At 44.0% G+C, this 25,217-nt stretch overlaps 1 protein-coding gene across 1 annotated transcript; it reads left to right on the top strand.

Moving 5' to 3' along the window:
- LOC115809978 (membrane-associated phosphatidylinositol transfer protein 2-like) lies at nucleotides 1–24,985 on the top strand. The gene is made up of 26 exons (XM_030771873.1): nucleotides 1–78; nucleotides 3,098–3,312; nucleotides 3,907–4,028; nucleotides 5,429–5,662; nucleotides 5,947–6,270; nucleotides 6,931–7,026; nucleotides 10,372–10,476; nucleotides 10,618–10,682; nucleotides 11,224–11,274; nucleotides 12,803–13,047; nucleotides 13,405–13,594; nucleotides 13,873–13,992; nucleotides 14,435–14,652; nucleotides 15,701–15,876; nucleotides 16,085–16,255; nucleotides 17,118–17,258; nucleotides 18,438–18,605; nucleotides 19,382–19,678; nucleotides 21,011–21,159; nucleotides 21,801–21,917; nucleotides 22,008–22,124; nucleotides 22,692–22,846; nucleotides 23,110–23,259; nucleotides 23,501–23,684; nucleotides 23,935–24,063; nucleotides 24,568–24,985. Exons 1-26 carry the CDS (start codon nucleotides 1–3, stop codon nucleotides 24,931–24,933), a joined length of 4,383 nt encoding a protein of 1,460 aa, XP_030627733.1. The 3' UTR covers nucleotides 24,934–24,985.
- Nucleotides 24,986–25,217: the final 232 nt, after the last annotated feature.

The raw sequence follows: 25,217 nt of genomic DNA, 5'->3' as shown, positions 1-25,217 counted from the left end.
ATGCTGATTAAAGAGTACCGTATTCCCATGCCCCTGAGTGTGGAGGAGTACCGCATCGCCCAGCTCTACATGATCCAGGTGAGTTCTCAGGATGGAACGCTAGACTTCACCTCCACCTGTGCAATGAATGCTCACGTCTCACTTCAGGTTGATCAGACAGAGTGAAAACAAAGGTCACCTGGAACAGTGAACTTTTGACGAGATCCCGAGAGGAGATTCTGAGAGGAGATCCTTGGAGGTGAAATTTTCAGTGCTGCACACATATGAAATTGAAGCTTTGTGGTTTTCCGTGAGAGGGGATTGAGATACAGAGGAGCCGTGTGTGTGTGTGTGTGGATAAGTTATGGAACTACTGGATCTGAGAAGGAATGAGGGAATGGCCAAGGACAGTTTTGTGTAGAGAAAACAGAAGGCACTGTGAGTTGAAAGCTTGTAGTTATAATGTGATGTTAAGTGATGCACCACATAAAAGGAAGGACAGAGTGAATGATAGAGTGAAAGTATAAGAGTGAGAGAGAGTTTAACTGTAATCTGTCCTGTGTTCATAGGGATGTTTCAGTGGAGAGTGGGTTTTAGCGCTTTAGCGACAGTTTTGGCCAGATTAATTTCAGCCATATTGCTTCATGATAAAGCTTGTTTCCTCTCTGCTGCTGTCTGCCTAATCCACAGAGATTAGGAACAAAGTGGCAGATTGTTATAATTTTTGTTTGAAACAAACATTTGTATGAACTCCTAACGTAATATTACGGTAACTGTTGTAATCTAGTTAAATACAGTATTCCTGTAATTCTGTTATGTAATTTATTTTTTCTTAAACTCCGTTTGGCGTCTCAAGTGCTGTAACACTTCATTTATGTGAGTGAGAGAATGTTTTACCCCAGAGATATCCACATGACAGAGCTCCCTTTGTGAATTTTATTATTTGACACGGAAAGAAAGAAGACAGCTTTTCTTTCTTTCTTTCTTTCTTTCTTTTTTTTTTTTTTAAGACCATTAACCTGCTCCACCAAGCGACCCAAAATGACCCCGCAAAGCCCAGCACTGTGGTTACCGTGACGACCGTGACATCACCAGCATGCCTCCGGTTATGTTCTCTGTTCTCGTTCACTCGCAAAGAAAACAGAAAGAGATTGTGGAGGAGGATAGGAGAGAAGAGAGGAAGAGAGGGAAGGAGAGAGGGAGCGAGTGGGAGGGTAACAGTGAAAAAATGAACGTATATGTGTATATATATTATATATACATAGAGAGGGGGGGGCGAAGGAGAAGGAGAGAGGAGAAGAGAAGAGAAGAGACTCACTGTAGGTTCTCCTTTGAACCTACAGTGAGTCGGTTGCCATGGCAAACAGTGTTCACCTGTTGGGGTAATATACAGACAAATGGAAATTGCTGCTCTTCTCTCTTCCCTGTCTCCCACTACATTTGTTTCTCTGCTCCTCTGTAACGTCCTTTCCCCTCCCTGCTATATTTCTGTGGAGCTGGTGGTGAACAGAGGATGGGCTCTGTGAAATTGTAGAGACACAGAGAAGCCCACCTGTATGGCTGTATCAGGTATTACCCATCAGTTTACATAGAGAAGCCCACCTGTATGGCTGTATCAGGTATTACCCATCAGTTTACATAGAGAAGCCCACCTGTATGGCTGTATCAGGTATTACCTATCAGTTTACATAGAGAAGCCCACCTGTATGGCTGTATCAGGTATTTCCCATCAGTTTACATAGAGAAGCCCACCTGTGTGGCTGTATCAGGCATTACCCATCAGTTTAGATAGAGAAGCCCACATGTGTGGCTGTATCAGGTATTACCCATCAGTTTACATAGAGAAGCCCACCTGTAGTGCTGTCAGTTTAATTCAGTTATGGCATTCACAGAACTACGAACCTGAAATTTACTCCAGCAATACTGAATCTGGTCATAGGAAACTTTGTGTGTGTGTGTGCACATGTGTGTATGTATGGTGTGTGTGTATGGTGTGTGTGCACATGTGTGTGTCTGCAGTGTGTCTGAGGAGTCTGTGAGGCTGCTGAGAGCTGGGCGGGAAGCTAATGAAGGGCCTGTCAGAGTTAATGAGACCCGTAACAGAGACAGTACTGCTCCTCTCTCTGTCACACACACATACACCCACACACTCGAACACAACACACACACACACACCACAAACACAACACACACACACACACCACAAACACAACACACACACACATACACCCACACACATACACCCACACACCCACACACACCACAAACACAACACACATACACACACACACTCAAACACAACACACAAACGCACACACACACACATACACCCACACACTCAAACACAACACACATACACCTACACACACACACACACACACACCACAAACACAACACACACACTGTATTCGGCCTCCAGACCCTATGCCACGGCTTCAGTCGTAAAGTCTGTCCTCGGTTGCCAGGTTACAGAAGACATTGTGTAAAAAAAAATTTGTCCTTTCTTAACCTTTTTATGAAACAGAGATATCTTTGTGTGGTGTCAATTTTACAGTGTCATTTTTAGAAGTCTTGGTTGTTTGCTCCATTGCAGCTGATTATAGAATGTGCTTAAAGGAGGTCACACCAATTTGAAATAATATCATCTAGAATAATCTAATGAGGACACACACAAAACATTAATGACATCATGTAGTACAGACTTTACTTAAGCTTTGTTTAGAGCTTGATTTGAACACACGGCACTGGTGACTGTCTCTGCAATGTTGGAGTTTCTGTGGTGTGTATGATGCTTTGGAGACCTAAAACAAGGTTTATGACAGTGGAATGTTCTCCATCCATCAGTTAAGCTGCATCTAAGACACAGTGACCACAGTAACCCGTTTAAAAAATACTCTCTCATATCCTCAATACATGAGTTACAATAGTAGTTAGAATGTCCTGCTTAACTCTTTTCTTATTTTTCAATGTGGAGAAAAATATCCTGTTTTTGCTGTTTTCTTCAAAATTACTTCCAGATATTTCAGCATTAAGACTCTAAGAGTCTAAGCCTTGATTTCAGCAGGAGCAAGAAATCCACTCTTACACACAGACTCTTTTGATCGTGTTGAACTTGTAGAAAAAGAGTCGTGAGGAAAGCTGTGGCGAGGGGAGCGGTGTGGAGATCCTGGAGAACCGGCCGTACACTGATGGACCAGGAGGGACTGGACAGTACACACACAAGGTCTATCACATAGGAATGCATATTCCCAGCTGGTTCCGGTCCATTCTGCCAAAAGCCGCGCTCAGGGTGGAGGAGGAGTCCTGGAATGCGTATCCATACACGCGCACAAGGTCAGGCTTGGTCTGGATTTTACACTCTCATCTGTTCACTTATTTATTTATCTCTACATCAGTTCACTCATTCATCCATCTCTCCATTTGTCCTTCCATTCTTCCATCTATCCTTCCCCCATTCAGTCTGAGGGCACAGGAAAAAGATACATTTTTCATGTATCATTCACCATCCCTCTCCTCCTTCCTCTCTCCTCCCTTTTTCTCCCTCCCCCATGTCTGATATCACGGTCCAGTTACTGATAACAGATGAAACTCAGAGCTGTACCGTCCACATTGCGTAGTTGTGTTTTTTTTTCTCTGGTTCTGAGTCTGTCCATTTGGACAGTTCTCAGGTGATGGAGAACCTGTTTTTTTTTTTAAGAGTTCTCTGGTTTGTCATTACATGTTATCAAATGAATCACTGACTTTTCAAATACATGTCCACTGCTGTTATTCTGCATTTTTGATATTTGTTTCATAGAGTTTGTGTGACTATAAGATTCACATCAGTCAGAAGTAAAAGTAACCAATCAGCCCAGAGAGTGAAATAAAAAGAATAATAAATGTATTTCTTGGGCTTGTGTGTTTTCTCTCCTGTTTTTCTGTCTGCAGGTACACATGTCCTTTTGTGGAGAAGTTCTCTATTGACATTGAGACGTTTTATAAGTCTGATGTGGGAACACAGGCAGATGTTTTTAACCTGTCCCCAGCTGAGCGGCGACAGAGGACTCTGGGTAAGAAATTCTACCTGATGGTGAACATCTAGTGAGTTAAAACACTCTGATTGGCTGAAATCTCAAGTAAAGTAAAACTCTCTAACTGACGCCACCACTAGTAAAGTATGCTACCTGTTCACTGGATTCGTCCACAGCGTCACTTTGATGGCATTCCAAAGACCTGTTGTCATGACAACACAAGGGATAGATCAGATAAAGGAAGTGGTAGTAGCACTTATAGAAGGATACAAATAAAACCTGTCCAAAACAAACTGTAAGGATGTGTATTTGTTTTCTCAGAAGGCCTTCACTGGTCACTCGGTACTGCTCCATAAGTGTGTACTCAGTGTGTGGGCATGTGTGTTTGTGTGGGTGAGGGTGTGAGTACACTACATCTTTGGATGAAAGATAATTAAGTTAGAGGTAAAAATGAAAGCAGGTGATTTGTGCCAAACACTGCTGCTCTTTTATTTGATCTGAGCAGTGAAAATGGCTGAAGACCAGGGGCTGTCTTTACGCCCAATAAGAGCCCTAGGGTGAATACTGTGGGTTAGTGAAGCAGAAGAGAGAAGTGGAATGGGAGGAGAGTGCAGTTCTCTTCTTCTAGATCCCAGCTTTGGTCTTCAGCATCTGCTCCACGTTCCATACATGTTTCTTACATGTTTCTACTGCTGAGCCATCCCCAGCGCCTCAGGTCTCAGATGTAGAAAAGGACTGCTGTGAAGGTGGGCCCACTGGCGTGTAAGCCCTGTGCCTGAGGGGTTTAGCTGAGGAGGTTGTGCTGGAGCCGGTTTTGACTGTCGGGTTGTTTCACCACTGAGCCGATGTCAGACGTGACTTGTCTGTGTGTGGCTTTAGGGTGTCCTCTGACCCAGATCCACAACACAGTGTCACAATGGAGACAAGAAGTCTCAGATGCCATTGTGTGGTTGTGTAAATCAGTATGCGAAAACGGCCATTTTGAAACGCTGCACAGTGTGTCCATCCAGGCCATATTCCAGTGGAAATACTTGTTAACTGAGATCAGGTGAAAAGAAGTGATACATATGTGACTCAATGCATCTCACAGGATGTGTTCTCCTGTCCTTCTCATGTCTGATGTTTGGCTAGTGTTATGGTTGGAACATGGTTGGGAAAATGGTGACTCCAAATGGGGAGAAAAAGAGGTTAAATTCAATTAAACCTAAACTGAAATTAAAAAGACTGAAACTGAAACCTAAACTGAAATATCTCAAAACATCTCTGACTTTGTATGCTCTGACACTGCAGCTTTTCCATTCAGTCCAATTCAGGTCAGTCCAATTCAGTTCAGTTCAGTTCAATTCAGTTCAGTTCTGACCCTCTGTTGGCAGTAAACCCTGTAAAATCAGTGGGTGTATTGTATGCATTTGACCTCATGTTCTCTCTCTTTTGGCCAGACCCTATAGACATAGTGAAGGACCCCATCCCAACCCACGAGTACAAAGCGGAGGAGGACCCGCGGGTTTACTGCTCTGTGAAGACGAAGCGGGGTCCGCTGACGGATGACTGGATCGAGGAGTACGTGAAGGATCCCAGTCGGTCTCCCATCATGTGTGCCTACAAACTCTGCAAGGTGGAGTTCCGCTACTGGGGCATGCAGTCAAAAATCGAACGCTTCATTCATGACGTAGGTGAGCATGTTTATTCTATAGAAGGATATCTAGCTGTGTTTGTTTTAGTTTTCAGGCAAGAGGATCAGCCCAGAAGGTCACAGAGTTGACTCCTAAACACAAGCCTGTATTGGTTAACATCTCCTATTCTGACTTCACTGCTAAGAGAATGTACGCACTCCAAAACACTTCCCCGGGATCTCTCCACACATGCACACACACACACACTCCCAGTAAAACACTCCCAGTGAACATACATTTGTACATACATTTGTGTATTAATTTTGCGAACCCTTGAACTTCAGGGCTGAGGAAGGTGATGGTTCGTGCCCACCGCCAGGCCTGGTGTTGGCAGGATGAATGGTTTGGCCTCTCCATGGAGGACATCCGACAGCTGGAGCTGGAGACTCAGCTGGCCCTGGCTCAGAAGATGGCCCAGTACACATCTGTGGAGGAGGCGACGGAGGCCAACGGGGCGGGGCCCCTGCCAGAGAAAGCTCAGGAGGCCCAGGAGACACTGAGCCCCAGCCCAGGGGAGGAGCCCGTTACAGACACACTGCAGGCACGCTCCAGCCTCACCAAGCAGTGGTCCACCTCCTCACGCTCTTCTAGGTCCTCCAAGAGAGGAGGTGAGAGAAAGAGAGAGAGAGAGAGAGTTTTCACTGGAATGCGAAGGAACTATGCGAGAGAACTGCCAAAACTTACTGGTTTATGCTGGCTGTATGTTAACCATATCAAAGTGATGAATATAACTTACATAGACATTGTGTGTGTGTGTGTGTGTGTGTGTGTGTGTGTGTGTGTGTGTGTAAGGACTGAAAAAGCTTGTGTTTGTACAGGAGGACAGTATTTCACCGGGCTTGCCATGCCCTTGTCTCCTTCCTCATGCTTTGTTTTTCTGCTGCTGTCTGTAGCATATTGTGTATTTGGCATCACAAATCAGCGGTCAGGGTCACACTGATTTCCCCATTCCAGAAAACATACACATACACACCCGCACACATACACATGCAAACACACACACACACACCGCACCGCCCCACAGACACACACACACACACACACACACACACACACACACACACAAAAGTTTGTGTGCTAATTTATGTTCATTGCTCTGACACAGTTAAAATACCATTGGCATAAATTAGTAAATTCTCTAACACTGTCTGACTGCTGTCCTGGTCAAACTACGTCAACTAATGTTTCGTTATTATTTAATACTCCTAATTAGTCAATGCATCATTAATATGCAGTAGAGCATGTGTATCTTGTTTCCTTTGTTTCAGTGAGTCCATCCCGTCACAGTATCTCCGAGTGGAGGATGCAGAGCATCGCACGGGATTCAGAAGAAAGTTCTGATGAAGAGTTCTTCGATGCCCATGGTATGGAAACAAAACAGGTTTTTACCTGTGTGTGAGAGCTGTATGTGTTGGCTGGAGTTGTGTTTGTTTTTGCTTAGTTGTGCTCACTCTGCTTGCCATTCTAACCTTTGTCTTCCAATATTGCTGAGCTGAAATGGTAACTGCCCTCTGCCTTAGGCCGCTGAATTCAGGCTAGTACTCCTTACGCCAGCCCCAACATTCTCTGCATTATAAACAGCTCAAGTCTCTGACTGTGGGTCAGCTGTAAGGACTGGCAGATTGTGCCTTGGAGTTTGGCTGGACCTGAATCTGTAGTTTAAGGTTTATTCCTGTTTCAAATGCTTCTTTTTCGCCCGCCTCTCTCTCTGCATGTGTTCCTGGCACAGACCAGTTCTTAGGCTACCCAGATACCCAGCATGCCTTGGGATTGCAGTTGCAGTGAACAGGAGGAAGTGTGGCTGTACCATGTTCCATCTGCTTTGTTTGTCCAGGAAACAGACAACTTGGTCAATTTCCCAAAAAAAGAATTCATTTAACACTCTCTCTCTCTCTGTCTCTCTCTACTACTCTCTCTTTCTCTTGCATATAAGTTGTTTACTTGAAACCCAGTGATGAAGTTAATCATCATTCTTTATTTCTTGAGGTTTGGACTGAAATGCATTTATTTTGTTTGGAATTTTTAGATTAAACTAAAACATGAACTTGATTAAAATATTTTGGAATCATAACAAAACAGGACTGTCTTTATGTATTTTTATAGAGCTGTTTCAGTCCTGTTTGGGTGCAATTTAACTAAAGCACCCTTACTACAGTGAGTGGTAGGTTAACATTAGGGCAGACTACATGGATCAAGCCAAAGTTTAGCCCACATTGACTTATATTTTATGAATTACACAGACACACACGCACGCGGCCACACACACACACACACACACACACACAAATGTAATTATATATTTAATAGTTTCTGGTCTGAATAAATCTCCACCTGTATGTTTTTATATATCATAAATCTTTTAAATAAACCATATATGTTTAAACTTTATGAAAAATTATAAAATAAAATGAAGTTTAGTTCTGAAATCTGGAGCAGAGATTACTCATAAAAGTGCTTTGAATATCCTCCATTTGGAGACTAAAATGCTGATTATAATCTCTGTAAGAACTGGTTGGGTTACATGTTAGGAGTTAATATAGACGCATTCTTAAGGAAGGGAATGTCCCAGAAATCATGAACTCACACACTCATGAGCTAAAGAACACTCAGGGACATATGTGTGCAAGGGTGACATGCCCAAATCCACACGTCTCTCCCTCTTCTTCTCACGTCTGTGAGCAGTGTTGTACTTTCTGTAATACGGGAATAAACAGCACATCACACAGACTGGAGTACACAGCCATACACCTGACTTAGACCCTGAGAGAACACAAACACATCACACAGACTGGAGTACACAGTCATACACCTGACTTAGACCCTGAGAGAACACAAACACATCACACGGACTGGAGTACACAGTCATACACCTGACTTAGACCCTGAGAGAACGCAAACACATCACACAGACTGGAGTACACAGTCATACACCTGACTTAGACCCTGAGAGAACACAAACACATCACACGGACTGGAGTACACAGTCATACACCTGACTTAGACCCTGAGAGAACGCAAACACATCACACAGACTGGAGTACACAGTCATACACCTGACTTAGACCCTGAGAGAACACAAACACCCGAGACATTATATTAGTGCCGCAGGGGCAGGTTTCAGGAACAAACTTTAAATGATAGTATTATGTCAGGTCCTCTGTGATTTAAATGGCAATTTAAAGAATCTACAAAAATTGTTCATTATCAACTCTATGCCATTCAGTGTTTAGTTTGTCTTTCATGGCTCTGGAGTCATTGCTTTTCCTTTGTGAATAAAGAGCACTTTTGTATCCTTGTCCATCTTTGGCATGTCCATCAACACATATTAGCCAGAGACCTTCACTGACAGTAAAACTAACAACCTAAAGATATTTGTTCAAAGAAGAGAGAGACTGTAATCAAGCATAGCAGTGCAGTGAACAGTAGGTAATGATACCTACTGTTCCATACTTATGATGCAATTCAACGGACGCAGCTTTATAGAAAACTGGAATGCACACACAGTACCGACTTTGGGGAACACTGACTGCACAATATATCTTAATATTTTAAAAACTAGCATGAGATAATCCATTATAGAAATTACCATAGCTATCTTAAATAAACCTGTGCTGTTGTGATCAAGGGACCTAATGAGTTTAGACACATGTTGGAGGCTGTAACTAAACAAGTCAGGCCTAGATTTCCCTCAGATATCTCACTATTTTACAATAACCATATCAGAGACAACGCAGCATATATACACACGGTTGATCCTCAAAATACAATAAACTGAAAACACACAGTTCAAAACCCATAAAGTGCATTAGACAATCCAGAGGGCATCTTTCTTTGCCACTTCATTGGACGATTTTCTGTGGTTAAAATATTTGGCCAAAACTTCACTCTTAAACATTTGTTAAAGACTGCTCTAGCTTACGGTTGGAAAATGCAAAGTAGAGGTTTTAACTCCATGATCTATCAGACCTGTCAGATTGTAACACGTTTTGATTACTGGTTTGTGCTGTGTTGTTTGGTGTTCACACCTTAAATATGACTAAATGCAAATTTGGGAATGTTTGTATGTTGCTTAGAATGAGGCTTTGCCATTGTCACCCCACTTTACACACTTTGGAAATGATTGCACTTTGAAAATGTTTTAAAGGTATGTTTCAGAAATAATCTGAAGCCTGTCCATTCTAGTCTGACCCAGGGCCAACAGTGAGAGTGACACAGGGATGTTATTTTACCATTGTTTTAACACCCACGTCTTGGCTATTTTCTCTCAGCCTAAAGCCAACCACTGCTTTTGATTGACATCAGTCAGTCAACCTTACTCATACATGAACATCTGCTTCCACTTTATGCCCAATGGCTCTCCGCCTTTAGAAAGAAAACATTTTATTTTCCATCTCATGGGTGGTTTAGTCTGTCAAATGAAGTTACTCTCTGTGATCTTATAAGCAGCTGTAATAAACGCACTTAGAAAATGGTACAAAAATAACATGTTGATAGCATGAGTGTGTTGTTTCAGCCTTTTAACTGGAGATCTACAGGAGACTGAAACATACCGATACCATGAGTGTGTCATTTTAGGGTTTTAAACTGGAGGTGTAGAGGAGACTGAAAACAGCTTTTAAGTGTGATTGCTTCTGTTAGCACCACATGATAAAAGTATATTTGCACCAGTGTGGTTAATGGTGTGTGCCTCTTTGTTCTCTCCTGGACAGAGGACCTGTCAGATAGTGAGGAGATCTTTCCCAAAGAGATCACCAAGTGGAATTCCAATGACCTAATGGATAAGATCGAAGCCGCAGATGTGGAGGAAGCCTCAGGTCCTTATTGACTGACAGCACCCCTGCCTTGACTATTTTAAGCCAATCAACAGATTCTGTTCTACATCAGCTGTTGACAGCTGTATTTTTATGAGATGTTGTGTGACAGCTTGTGTGTGTGTGTGTGTGTGTGTTCAACAGAAGAGCTGTATCAGGAGACAGGTGGAGAGTACATGAGATCTGCCAGCGAGGAGAGACTAGAAGAGGTACGTTTTGTCTGCATTCACAAACAATCCACGGTTAACACCAACATGCTGCACCAGATTTTTAACATGATATCTATCATGGCGTTACCACAGTCTCATCAAGTCTGCGGTCTCATGCAGGACCATAGCTGTTACAAAGCTAACTTAAGCTGTACCGTAACCTGTTATGTGAAGTCACAAGAGTCACAGCATCTCTTCAGAAGAGGAATCTTCTCCCCTCTTAGACATTTCTGTCCCACATCCACCAATATACACCAATTATTTTAACCAGCTAATCTGCCTACCTGTTGCCAGTCAGAGGAGTGTGGCTTTGTCCTTCAGAGTTTTGTTTCCTCTCTAAGAGTGTTTTTACTCACTCTGCCCCCTAGAGATCCCATACTCAGAGTTCTCTGCAGCCACTACGTGACAATGTCTATTCTTAGGAAGAAAAAAAAAAAACCCCTACATAAGTGGAACTGAATTTAAATTTGAATTGGGTGTTGGAGGCACAGAAGCGACCATTCATTCTTGTAGTCTCTCTGTCCATTTGCACTTGCTGTAGATTCGTGGTGCAGTTACCATCCCTACCATCACCATTACCAGGCACCTGTCAGTAAGTAAACCGCGGGCTCTATTTTGGTAGTGCAAATGTCGTCAAAATGCATCACTTTACTCATGCGTCACTCACATTGTCAGAGTGCTCATCTGGAGGTCCTATTATGGTTATATATCTGTGTGCTGTCTATATGGTTGGCTTGGACTTTGTGAGATAAATGTGATGTGTTTTGATGAGTGGGTCTGCACTGCCAAACTAGAACCCCACGTGTCATGTGCCTGTATCAGTGAACCCCATCTCAGTGCTCTACAGCCTCCTCTCCTCATCTCCTTCCACTCTGAGCGCTGATCTACAGAAGCACTGGACAGGCAGACACCCTGCAGGGGGAGAGAGCCTGTGCAGTGTGGTGCTGCCAAAATGGTTCTTTTGAGATCAGTGAGAGTGAAGCTGGGCGAGGACAGTCATATGTTTTAGAGAACTGAGATTGGACCAGAATGACAATTTGTATGGGTCCAGAACTAACTCCCTTCCTGCCCCCTCCCCCCACCCCCGTGGTCCTTCCAAGCCCTGTGTCATTAGACCCTTTGGACAAATCTGCTCCCTCTGTTACATTCCCTGATGGTTGTGCAAACTGTGCGACGGCAGAACTGTATGTTGCTTATTGACTATCTTTGGTTGGAATGCTTTGTGTGTTCGCGTTCATGAGTTTGTGGTGTCAGTTGCTATGGTTACTGATGATGTATGAATTCTGGGTGGGGGGTTGGAATGCATGGCCCTTCCTCCTGCAACATGTGTTGTTTTTAATGTTTTTTGGGAGCATTACATTGAAATGTTTGAAAACCCTCCGTAAGAGTACTATGACATTTACTAACTGAAGCATCGTCTCCACGTTCATGCCCATGTCAGCTCAGAGACTGTGATAGTGTGTGGTTACGAGAGGGTCCTTACTGCACCAGAGAAGTTTACTCAGGCATTTGAGAGTACTGTAAATCTGAAATAAAAGATTCTGAATGATGCATTTGCTGACATAAATGCAATATATTGCAGTGCTAGAGCTCTTAAGATCACATTATTGATTCAGTAGTATAGCAGTGGGAGTCACAATCCACTAATTAGCATTAGCTTTGATAAATGGTAGACAGATAGCTACACATGTTGTCTGTCTGTCTATAGTGAAGTGTTACCAGTGGCTATCCTCTTATAAACATTGGGGCCCTGTGTAAATGATGCTAGGAGATTTCTCAGTTTTGAAGGTCTTAAACAGTGATGTTTTAAATGTATGACTCAGAACGTTGAGCCAATGTTTTTTTTCTTTTTTTGTCTTTTTTTAAAGGCCAATGCTAAGCATTAAAACAGCACTGCTGCCTGACCTGTTAGCTTTGATTAGCCATCAGTGCATTTCTCTGACAGCTAACAGACCCTAACTGACAGCCCTGTCCTTTTTTTATTATTTCTCTTCCATGTACTCCTCTCCTTCTATTTTTTCATGTCCTCTCCTTTTTTCTTCTTTCCCTTTCTTCTATCTATCTATCTATCTATCTATCTATCTATCTATCTATCTAATCCATTCCTTTTTTTCCCTCAGGATGGCTCTTGCTCGCAGTCTCTGCAGTCCTCGAAGATCCACGTCCTTATTTTGGTCCTGCATGGAGGAAATATTCTGGACACGGGAAGTGGGGACCAGACCTCTAAGCAAAGCGATGTGAACACCATCAGCTCGGCCTTTGACACCGTCATGCGTGTCCACTACCCCTCTGCTCTTGGCAGACTGGCTCTGCGCCTGGTGCCCTGCCCAGCCATCTGCGCTGAGGCCTTCTCCCTGGTGTCCAAGTGAGCCCTGCTGCCTTTCTTTAATATTCATGCAGGAATATTTAGGTCGTACACTCAGAAAAAAGCAGTTTGCCTGTATGTTAGCCATATGTGCTTACACAAACTATGCTAAGATCTGTTTACAGTGATTTAGGAACTGTTGTCTCTACAGTTCCTAGTGCTTCGTGTCTTCCTTAGGACAAAAAAAGATGGAATGCATGAAATATGGAGATTTAGTTCACATGCATATTAGCTGAGTATTTTTTGACTTTGGTAAAGAATTTATGTTATCTTTATTCAACCAGGAAGTCACACTGATTAGAGAGAGCTCTGTGTTCTAACAACTCTTTACCATTGTCTGTGTGTGTGTGCGTCCAGTTTGAGTCCATATAGCTACGATGAGGGTTGTCTGTTCAGCAGTCAGGACCACATCCCACTAGCAGCCCTGCCCCTCCTCGCCACGTCCAGCCCTCAGTATCAGGATGCTGTGGCAACGGTCATCAGCAGAGCCAATCAGGTTTATTCAGACTTCATCAGATCTCTGGACGGCGCCAGTTTCTCAGGACAAGTGAGTCTCTGTACTGCTCTGTAGTGTAACCAATCAATTAATCTGTCTATCTACCCATCTGCCTATCTATCCGTCTGTCTGTCTATCCATCTGTCTATCTATGTATCTATCTATCTATCTATCTATCTATCTCTCTATCTCAGTGGTATGTAGTGAAATATGGTATTATTATAATCATTATAACATGCAGCAAATTTAATTGGAGGTTAGAGTCATAATGAATACTGCCATTTTGCACAGTGCTGTAGATATTGACATGTGTTTGTATGTCTTTGTAGGTGTGTCTGATTGGAGACTGTGTAGGAGGAATCCTGGGTTTTGATGCTCTCTGTAGCACTAATCAGACAGTATGTGAAAGTCAAAACAGCAGTCGCCGGGGGAGCGTAGTCAGTGCACATGTGAGTGACATGCCATCACTGTCCAATAACCTTCCCCTCCAATAACATCCCCCTCCAAAAAAGTCCCTGTCCCAATAAAAGTCCCAATAACATTCCCCTTAAATAACATTCCTCTCCTTAACATTTCTTTCCAGTATCAGTTCTCTCCCAATCCTGCCCTTTCTCAATCATGACAAATTAATCTTATATTCTCAGTTTTCTTCTTATACTTCTTATACTCCCAGTTTTCCTGTTATATCCCCAGTTTGCCCTGAATTATAAATCACCCTCACAGCCCATCAGCCATATGAATCTGGGACCAATCAGGGCAAAGTCTCACACACACACACACACACACACACACACACACACTTTCAGCTCTGACTGAAAGACCACTTCTCTTCCTCTTTACCTGCACGTGTCCTCTCCCTGTTCACCTCATGCCTCCTCTTTCTCTCCGCAGGATCCCGATCTCCTCTCCCCAGGAATCATCATCAACTGTGGCAACAGCTCCTCCTCTAACACCTCTCTGGAGGCCAGCCGACAGCTTAGCCGCAGTAACATCGACATCCCACGCTCTGGAGGAGCAGACGACTCTAAGAGACAACTCCCCCGTAAGAGGAGTGACTCCTCCACCTATGAGATCGACACCATCAAACAGCACCAAGCCTTTCTAACAAGGTGTGTGTGTATGTGTGTGTGTGTGTGTGTCTGATGTTACTGTGATATAAAATTGGGAGTGTTCACGTGTCTCCAAAAATATTTAACCATAAACAAAATGTGTATGACTAATAACAGAGGTAATTGTAGATGTTATATTAGTTTAATTATTGTTGTGTGTACGAAACTGATGTTTTCCTACAGACGTATATGTAGTACTCCTACCCAATAATGTGCATAGTATGGGCAGTTAATAAAAAGTTCAACAAAATAAAACGTTGCAGGCTTGTGTCGACCCTCCTGAGGATTGAAAACTAAAATAAACTGCCGCTCCACGGTTAAACGTGCAGAAAAACTAAATCTAGAATACTACCTGTTAATATCCAGTGCTCTTTCCTATCTTCAATCTTTTCTTGACAACCGTTGGCCTTTGTCTTTGAGCGAGATGGTGCGTCGTCTCCGTTAAGACAAATCCAGCGGTGCTAGAGGAACTTTGAGCGTACAGTAGGTAGCCCAAAGCGCTTTCTGATTAACGCTTCTCGTTCCTGATCAGAAACCGTGGAAGTGGAGCCAGTAGTATCAATTCGTGCTTGTCAAAAGCCAAGTGAAAGTTTGTACATCTTGTCAGCGTACCAAAACCAACTTGCTAATCAATTAGCCTGGTATACTCGTAAAAGCGCTTATCAACTATTGACTAGAGTTAACATCGTACAAATCTTCCTCACGATTATTGGTGAGATCGTCATTACAAAACCTTGCACATTAGGGTACACAAACAAAAGATTAGTTACTTTTGGACATACGAGAAGTCTCCTCAGCTTCTCGTTCTCTCTCTAAACGCTGGCATTCAGGAGTAGGCGCGCGCATCGTGAGCATCAGCCATTCATATTGGATTAAAGTAAACACGTATCAAAATATTTTTATTTTTATTTAATCACACAAAAATCCAGGGACTTAAACAACAGGACAATTAACTTACCTATAGTAATAACTTTAACAATATGCATAGTATTGACAATGCACAAATAATAAATATTTTTGCCTCGGCTACGTGTGTGTGCGTCTGCAGTCTGCACTCCAGCGTCCTGAGGAACGAATCAGGTTCACGCAGGTCCAGTAACAGCACCATGCTGGACGGCAGCTCCCTGGGCAAGTTCGACTTTGAGGTTTCAGACTTTTTCCTGTTCGGTTCTCCACTGGGCCTAGTGCTTGCGCTCAGGAAGACAGTCATACCAATGCTGGACGGTAAGAACACAGAGTGGAAGAAATACAGAAGCATGTCTGTGAAAATGTTCAATCTGAAACATAATTTAAATAAAAGCTCTTATTTGAATGCTAGTACGGGAGAAAATTGAACCCTAATCCAAAAGGTCACTGTGTAAAAGCATTTTAATGGGAATGATTTGTCTGTGTAGGTTATGACCGTTTCTTTTGTCTTTTTGCATGTGTGCAGTGGCTCAGCTCCGGCCTGCCTGTCAGCAGGTTTATAACCTGTTCCATCCCGCAGACCCCTCAGCCTCCCGCCTGGAGCCCCTCCTGGAGAAAAAGTTCCACCTGCTGCCCCCTTTCAGTGTACCACGCTACCAACGCTTCCCACTGGGTGATGGCAACTCTGCCCTGCTGGGTGAGCAAGCTAAAACACACACACGTATGCATGCATACACACGCACACACATTCTTTCATGCAGTCTATAAGTAATTAAATAATATAAAATAACTATTATACGAGAAATTTGCGAGAAGGTGTTGGGGTTTCCAATCTAAGTGATCAGAGATTCATATCCTGTTGAGCAAGGGACGTAATGACGAGTATATTTAACCTGTGAAGTGTATTCTGTCATGCTGAGCTGGGGGACTATGGAAAAACTCTGACATAGTCATTTATGCACTGAGATGGCACCACTGATAGATGCCAGTGAAGCAGTGAAACATAACCAAGCCCCTGTCAGCATTGTCATCACCGGCCCAGTGGCCCAGTGTGTTCTCCCACTGCAAGAATCATGGGCATACACATGCTCTGTCAGTGTTTGGTCAACAGTGTTAAAGTCTCTCATTTCACCGCTGTTCCAGTCCGTGCAGTGGATGCTACATCATTGGGTAAAGTATTTTGGATGACGATTGTTTAATGGCCTCAGAGCTGTTTGTGTTTAGCTTAGAGCTGCAGCTAACACAGTTTGTTGTAAACACAGTCATCACGTGACGACGGCGCATCATTGTCGGTCACAGTGCTGTTATTGTCATTGTTATTTGCAGTGCCGTTATTGATTATTGATTTGAGTACGGCTTGACAGTAAATGCTTTCAGTGTTTTTTCTCTCTGTCTTTGCTGCCTCATGTCTTTTCTGTGTGTTTTTGTCTTTCTCTATTTTCTCCTTTTCCTTTGGCTGCTGTCTCTCAATTCCCAAAAACTATACCCCCCGTACCCCTTCTCTGACACCTCTGACCCCTGAAAACCCTTACCCCCGACACTCGTCTGACGGCTCTCAGTGGACGCAGTGCAGAGTCACCCCCAGCTGCTGCTGGAGAGCACAGTGCGCTGCCCGGACACAGGCAGTGAGACATGCATCCCAGTGCCCGTGCTAAACTGGCCTGAGACCTCAGTCAAGGCCCCCTCCGCGTCTTCTGAGTGTGTGTAGCCTCTCTCATTTGTCTGTCTGTGTGTGTATGTGTGTGTGTGTTTGTATTGCGTGGAATTTCTCAGGTGCTTGACTGTTTGTGGCCTGTCTTCTGCTCATTCATGCATGCATACTCACTCCTCTGTCTTAACATCATTGCGTGTGTGTATACAGTATGTATGTGCGTGTGTGTGTGTGTGTGTGTGTGTGTGTGTGTGTATGTATGTGTCTGTTTTGCATATCATGTGTTTGTAGACATATTTGCAGACAAACACAGCCACGTGTTTTTGCTTTTTTGTTTTTTATGTGTTGTCACTCCTAATCTGGGGTGGATTACTGATAGTGACTCATTACGGCCCAGTCACAGGTTCAGCATTACCATTATGATGTCTGAATATGGAATAGGAGACTGTATATGCTTAGGCAGAGAGATGCATGTGCCGCAGTGTTCTACTCTGTCCCTACTTTCCCATTCTGCAGCCTCCTGCCCAGACTCACATCTGGGCCAAGATGATTTTATGAATCCTATCTAAGATTATATGGATCCTCCACAAGATGAACCTATTTAATTCTGCTCTATGGTCAAAGTCATTTCACCAGAGACACTCTTAGTGCAGCAAAACACTAAATGTTGGTCTGTTTTTTGTTTTGTTTTTTGTTTTAACATGATTTTATGGTATGATTCCCTTTTCTAAGTGTAAATAAAACTTTTAAATTCAGGGGCTTTTAAATTCAGAAATTGCAGTGATAATACGATAAGTGTAACATTGTAAAGATGTGAGTGTGACCACCAAAGTTTTTGAGTGTGTCACTGATAAACCGTCACAGTGGAGCAGAAACAGTTGGAAAACAAAGCCTTTTCAGCTAATTTCAAAGCCGTTATCATCTGCTCACAGTGGATATGTGTACAAGACACCAAATAATTCAGAATTCAACATCCATCTCAATCATGTTTGAGGAGATCTCACAACCACGGCATCCTGTGATGATTGTATGAATCAATATAATCATGCAGAACTGCTCACTTAGAAGAGTCCAGCACGCTGTTACATTGCCTGGTCCATGTTCATCACGCTCTGCTCTACTCTGTTCCCTGTGATGCACATCAGTGACTGAACATGCACGTCTGTGTGTGTGTGCGTGTGTGTGTGTGTGTCTGTCTAACGGGATCTCCTTGTTTCGACTTCATTAGCGGATGTTGTTCAGTCTCACGGCGGTGTCCTCGTGGATAGCTCGTACCCGTCCTCCCCCATCACGGCGCCCCATAACCGGGGCCCAGTGCGCAGAGCCAGTGAGGTCAGCATCGCAAGTCAGGTCTCAGGAATGGCAGACAGTTACACTGCCTCCAACATAGCCAACCGTAAGTCTCATCTCTAACCCCAGTCAGTCTCCCTCTCTTCTCAGGCGCTCTCTCTCTCTCTCTCTCCCTCTGTCGCTCTCTCTCTCTTTCTCCCCCTCTCTCCCTTGCACCAGTTCTCATACTCTTTCCCTCTTTCTATCTCCCTGTCTCCTTCTCTTTCTCGGTCTTTATCTCACTCTCTCTCCCGCACCAGTTCTTGTGAATTTTCTCTCACACTTCCCCTTTCTTGGCACCCATGTGCAACAGTGAAAATCCCTGCTCTGCCACGCAAGCGTCCCATCTTTCTTAAACTAACGTCATGCTCACTGATGGCTAAAGGAGAGATGGAGGAAGTGCTGATATGGTTCTTGAAAATATGATGCGTGTCTTGTTTGTCCTTTCCTCAGCCCATTGTTTGAATGTAAATGTACTGAGAGCCTGTAGCGTTGACTGAGCACCTGTCATCACTGTACACACAGACATAAAATGCTTTCTCTGTGACATGTCAGTTCCTCTGTCACATGGAGTTGTTCTGATGTCTGTGCACTCTGACTGTATGCGGGTCCTGCAGGTTGTTTCTTCTTACACATTATATACAGTGTCAGTGAAATGATTGCTGTGTGGTTTCATTATTCTTAATCTGAAAGACAAGTCCTGTTTTTTTTCTTTTTGAAAAATGAATGAAAAAGAGTTACTGGTACTGAGTGAGTTTGTAAGTAAGTGTCATTTATATATATATATATATAATTTGAAATGTCTGGTTTGATAAGATTTCCGTCTCATGTCCCCTGTCATAGCACGAACAGCCCAAGTTAACCAAAGCAAAAAAACTAGCCTTTTGGCCCAGCTGGCCCTGACCTCCCAAAAGTTCTTCCCCATGGGTCCATCCCCCAAACCCCGCCGAAGGGCACAGAACAGCACCATTCTGCCCCCCGCTGACCCAGAACTGGAACTACATGCAGGAGTGGATGTGGAGGCGGACTGTGACATAGGCCCATGTTCTCCAGTGCAGTATGAGAGGAGCACTTCAACCTCTCTGGACTTCGCCATGTGCGACCTGGTCTCTATAGACTCCCAGCCTGACATTGAAGAAGGTATTTTCCAGCGAGACCTCAATCCGTGAGCCCTGTCTTCTCTCCCACTTCGGCAACACTTTCCAACCCCTTCCTGGTCTCCAAATCTCTGGGCTTGTGGGTCTGAGAGTGAAGTGAACTTATTTTAGTGAAGAGAATCTGAAATTGAAGCGGTTACATTCATAAAATTATGTTCTTTTCATAAAAAACAGCATGGGTCAGCTTCCTTAAAGCTGACCTCTCACAGAGCTCCTTACCTTCTCTGACCTTTCACTCACTATGGCAGTCTTTCCAGGTCAGATGTTACATAGGAAAAGGGAAGGAATTCGCAGGAGACTTCAGGATGGGGCTTCTTTCTGATCACTGGCACTTTTTTCTTCCTTCTAGAAGTTTCTCTCTGCTTGGTTTGTAAGAGTGGGTACTGCACAGCTCCTGTGTGGTCTTCCTCTCTGAATGTTCACTTCATCGGGAGCATCTTTTGGTATCTGTGGTAACTGTCCTGTCCTCTCTCACCGAAGAGTTTATCAGCACTGCAATCAATGTTTTGTGATTTTACTAATACACTCTGGAATTGATCTCTCCTCTCGTCTTCTGCGTCAACAGTTTTTGGAGAGAAATCTGGATTTTTCTCACCCTTTAACACAGACAGTAATGCAGAGGACTTACTTAACTGTCAGATGGCACAAATCTAATCTAATAACCTCAGTGTCACATGATACAATGGTTTGTTTCTCTCAGGAGGGGTTATTTTAGTTTTGTTTCCTGTTTCCTTAAAGGTAAAAATATAATGCAAATCAGGGCAACAGACTCTTCAAACCTCTTGGTCTCTTTAAACCAATAGACTCCCATAAATAACTACAGCATTGCGTGCCATTTGGGAATGACTGATTCACCAATATGAAGTCACAGATTTCTCAGAAACAATGTGACTATCGTTTCCCTCTTTGCTAAAGCCTAATACACCAGTCTATTCTGGTCCTCCTCTGTTCCGTCTATGATTGTGCTGAAGTTATAAATCACTCCTCACTGCACCAGTAGAACTGTGGTAAGGCCGCTCTAGTATAATGTGCACTTTTTCATCCATTTGTTTAAAATACTTCTGCACCTCACTTAATCTCACCGCTGTTGTCTTTCCCACAGATTGCTCTGATTGTCACCGAACGTCAGTTAACACCGCGTGTTCATTTCGACAAATCAGCTCGTTGATTTTTCTCGTCTCATCTCCCAACTGTTAACCCTGCCTGCCAGTCATAGTCTATACAGATACACACACTGTGTACTATTGCAGAATGAGACCAGCCCTGACTGGCTGTGCCGACGTCACCTGACCGAGCTGTCCTGTGTTGTGTGTAGTGGCTGCACGCTGGTGGGGCACCAAGCGGCTGGATTTCGCCCTGTACTGCCCTGACGCCCTCACAGCCTTCCCCACCGTGGCCCTGCCTCACCTCTTCCATGCCTCCTACTGGGAGTCCACAGATGTAGTCTCCTTCCTGTTGAGACAAGTGAGTTTCAGAGCTACAATTCCCACAAAGCAGTGCACCCAGTTATATCGTGCAAAAGGCTTGAAATGTGTATGAAATGTTCACATTACAGTCCCAGTATCAGTCTGTAAACAGTTTGGTGATTTTGGCTCCTAAACCAGGGGCCCTGATCAGACAGTCTATGGGACCTCACTGATGCAGATGATAGTGATTGATACCAGTTTAAAAGAACCCTGTTCTAAACATATGATAAGGACTTTCTCTCAGTCTGTCACCTGCTCCAGTCACGATTTAAATGCCAACCCTTTTTGGAGTCTTGACAACAGTCAACACTCGTGATCAGCCTTGTGTTTACAGCAACACCTGTTAGGACAGGACAGCAGTAGACTGAGGTGTGTGATTACCATAGCAACAGCAGAAGTGTTGTCTTTCAGTTAGTACACAGTAGTATCTGTTGCCTAAGTGTGCGTGCACATGTATATTTGCAGACTGGAATAATAATCAAACCTATAGAAAATGCTAGCATACACAGTCAGAGTTGCCTTCTCTCTCTTCTCTTTCTTTCTCTTTCTCTTTCTGCCTGTGATCTCTTTCTCTCTTCCATGTCTGTGATCCTTCTCTCTCTTCCCTGACTCTCCTCCCTGTCTGTCTTCTCTGCCCAGGTGATAAGACATGAGAGCTCGAGCATTCTGGAGCTGGATGGGAAGGAGGTGTCAGAGTTCACTCCGTCTAAACCCCGGGAAAAGTGGCTAAGGAAGAGGACTCACGTGAAGATAAGGGTGAGTTTAATTAGAGATGTGCACAGATGGGGCATGCAGTGTCCAAACCCATAATGCAATACCTGACCACACTCTTGTTTCCAACGGCAGAACGTGACAGCCAATCACCGAGTGAATGACGCCGTGTTCACTGAAGATGGGCAGAAAGTTGTGACAGGACGTTTCATGTATGGGCCGCTGGACATGGTCACTCTTGCTGGGGAGAAGGTGAGACAGTCTTTCAGTACTAGAGTCTGTGACTCTGGCTCGGGAGAAGGTGAGACAGTCTGTCAGTACTAGAGTCTGTGACTCTGGCTCGGGAGAAGGTGAGACAGTCTGTCAGTACTAGAGTCTGTGACTCTGGCTCGGGAGAAGGTGAGACAGTCTGTCAGTACTAGAGTCTGTGACTCTGGCTCGGGAGAAGGTGAGAGTCTGTTGGCAATAGAGTAAATAGCCCGAGATCCCCTAACATTATCATTTGAGCATAAAACTTCACTGTTCTATATGTTTTTCTATACATCTTTTTATGTATCCTCATATATTTCAAATGTATTTGATTTTTTGTCTGTCTTTCTGTCTGTCGTGCATACGCATGCGTATGTGTACCTTTGTGTGTGTGTGTGACTTTTTGTTGTGTGTGTGTGCGTGCATGTGTGTGCATGCGTGTGTGTGCGTGTGTGTGTGCGCATGCATGCACGTGCACCTGCCCCTGCCCCTGCCCCTGCGTGTGTGTGTGTGTGTGTGTGCACGCATGCGTGTGTGCACGTGTGTGTGTGTGTGTGTGTGTGTGTGCAGGTGGACATACACATCATGACTCAGCCTCCGTCAGGGGAGTGGGAGTATTTTGGCACAGAGGTGACCAGCAGTAGCGGCCGTGTGTCGTACACCATCCCAGAGACGGAGGGCAGGAAGCTGGGAGTGGGAGTGTACCCTGTCAAAATGGTGGTCAGGTGGGAAGAAACTTCACAAATTTCTCACAGCAAAACTAGGCCTCACAACAAAAAGACATTTCAGCATTGAAATGAAGACCAACTAACACCAAACAGCAACACGAACACCAGAGAAACTCTATCCTGAGCAGACTTTAAAAATAACAGAATTCACAGGATTTAAAACAACATGTCTACGTTATAAAGAAACATGGCCGTATGACTTCAGTGAGAAGCAAGGGAATACATTTGCATAAATAAATCCCGCTCTCTGTCTCACACAGGGGTGATCACACGTTTGCTGATAGTTATTTGACAGTCCTCCCTCATGGCACGGAGTTTGTGGTGTTTAGTATTGATGGCTCTTTTGCTGCCAGTGTGTCCATCATGGGCAGTGACCCTAAAGTGCGGGCTGGAGCAGTGGATGTGGTCAGGTAAAATAGCACCATACACACGCACACAAGCATACACACACACACACACACACACAGACACATTAAGGGCACGGGTATGCACTCGAACATGTATACTAATGCACACATACGAATACTAATAAGCATGGCTCATATCAACAGAAATGTTTTAACATAGCAGTGAAGTAGTACTCCTTCCATCCAATGTAACTATCCTCTCTCATCCCTGATTTTTGCTGTCTGTCATCTCTCTGTCCCTCAGACACTGGCAGGACCTGGGTTATCTGATTATCTACATTACGGGCCGTCCTGACATGCAGAAACAAAGGGTGGTGGCCTGGCTCTCTCAACACAACTTCCCACATGGCATCGTTTCCTTCTGTGATGGCCTGGTCCACGACCCACTCAGACACAAGGCCAACTTCCTCAAGTCTCTCATCAATGAGGTGTGTGTGTGTGTGTGTGTGTGTGTGTGTGTGTGTGTGTGTGTGTCTGTGTGTGCCTGTCTGTGTGTGTGTGTCTATATGTGTGTTATCAGTTTTTAGAAGTAAGGAGGTGTCTAAATATTTAAGTTGACTAAATGTGAAAAATCGTGTCTGTGGGTGAGAGACTGGTGTGTGTGTGTTTGTGTGTGTGTGTGTGTGTCTTTGTGTCAAATTGTGTGTGTAATGCTAGTCTTTACAACTGAATCCTCAGACTCATATGAAGATCTGTGCGGGATATGGTTCCACCAAAGATATCTCTGTGTACACCTCCATCGGTCTCTCACCCTCTCAGATTTACATTGTGGGCAGACCATCAAAGAAAATGCAGCATCAGTGTCAGGTACAATCAGCGTTCTGTTACACGGGATTGTTCAGTTAGACGGGATCATTTCAGGATCAGAAATATGACCAGCCATGGCCTTCAGTTGTATATATACACATACAATTGATGTTTGGACATTTTCATGTTCTACTAAGATATTTTACCCTTAGCTATGAGGTATTTAACCATGTATCTTTTCTTCAAAGAATTTCAAAGAAAAAAAATGGAAGCCCTTAATCATCAGTAGATAAAGAAAATGCTACACAGGGCTTCTAATCTGCACTTTGAGGAGTTACACTCATGTGAATTTTACACTCTTTACAGACTTTACACCCCTAAAACTTTACATGCACACAGACCTCACATAGACCTCGTTATCAGAAAACGTGGTCTCATACATAATGTTGAACAGCAAGAGAAAGGAACAGTGAAAGATGATACTCCTTGCTCTTAAAATCAGTTCAAGCAAAATTCTCAAAGACAAATAAATGTGCCTTTCTCTGTTTCTGCCTGAACCTGCAGTTCGTCACAGATGGCTATGCTGCCCACCTCTCTCAGCTGGAGTATGCCCAACGATCCCGCCCAGCCAAGACTGGCAGTGCCCGCATGGTCCTGCGTAAGGCCAGCTTCGGCCTGGGCGCCAACAACGACTTCCTCCGCAAGCGGAACCAACTCCTCCGCACCATCTCCTCCCAGCCTGCCCCCACCTCCCCCACCAGTGGCCACTGCAAGCCTGAACGCACACAGAGCCAGTCAGATAGTGACCGTCCCCACTCAGAGAGGGGCGAGAGGGCACAGGCCCAGAGAAGTATGAGTCTGGCCGCCAGCTGCTGGGGACGCAGTGGAAGCACCAAACTGGAGTCCAGAGCTTTCCATCCCAAAAGTTAGAGATGGAATGATAGAAGAGGCGTTAGGATGAGAGGGAAAGAGAACAGAATTAGAGCGGATTTTTTTTTTCCTCGAGGACATAGCAGAGGTAAAGGGAGGCAAGTTAACAGGGGTGAAGAAATCAGTGGAGGATCTTAATACCTCGTTTATAGAATAAGAGACAAAGACAGAGGGGTGATATGCCTGAGGAGAAAGATGGATGGATGAAGAATAGAGCACAAAGAAGAGGAATATTTTCAACATTTTTGCCCAGAGGAGGCAAGAGCAAAGTAACGTGAACCTGC

This window comes from Chanos chanos, chromosome 1 (genome assembly GCF_902362185.1).
Source record: "Chanos chanos chromosome 1, fChaCha1.1, whole genome shotgun sequence".
Taxonomy (NCBI): domain Eukaryota; kingdom Metazoa; phylum Chordata; class Actinopteri; order Gonorynchiformes; family Chanidae; genus Chanos; species Chanos chanos.
This window is presented reverse-complemented; position numbering and strand designations above follow the sequence as displayed.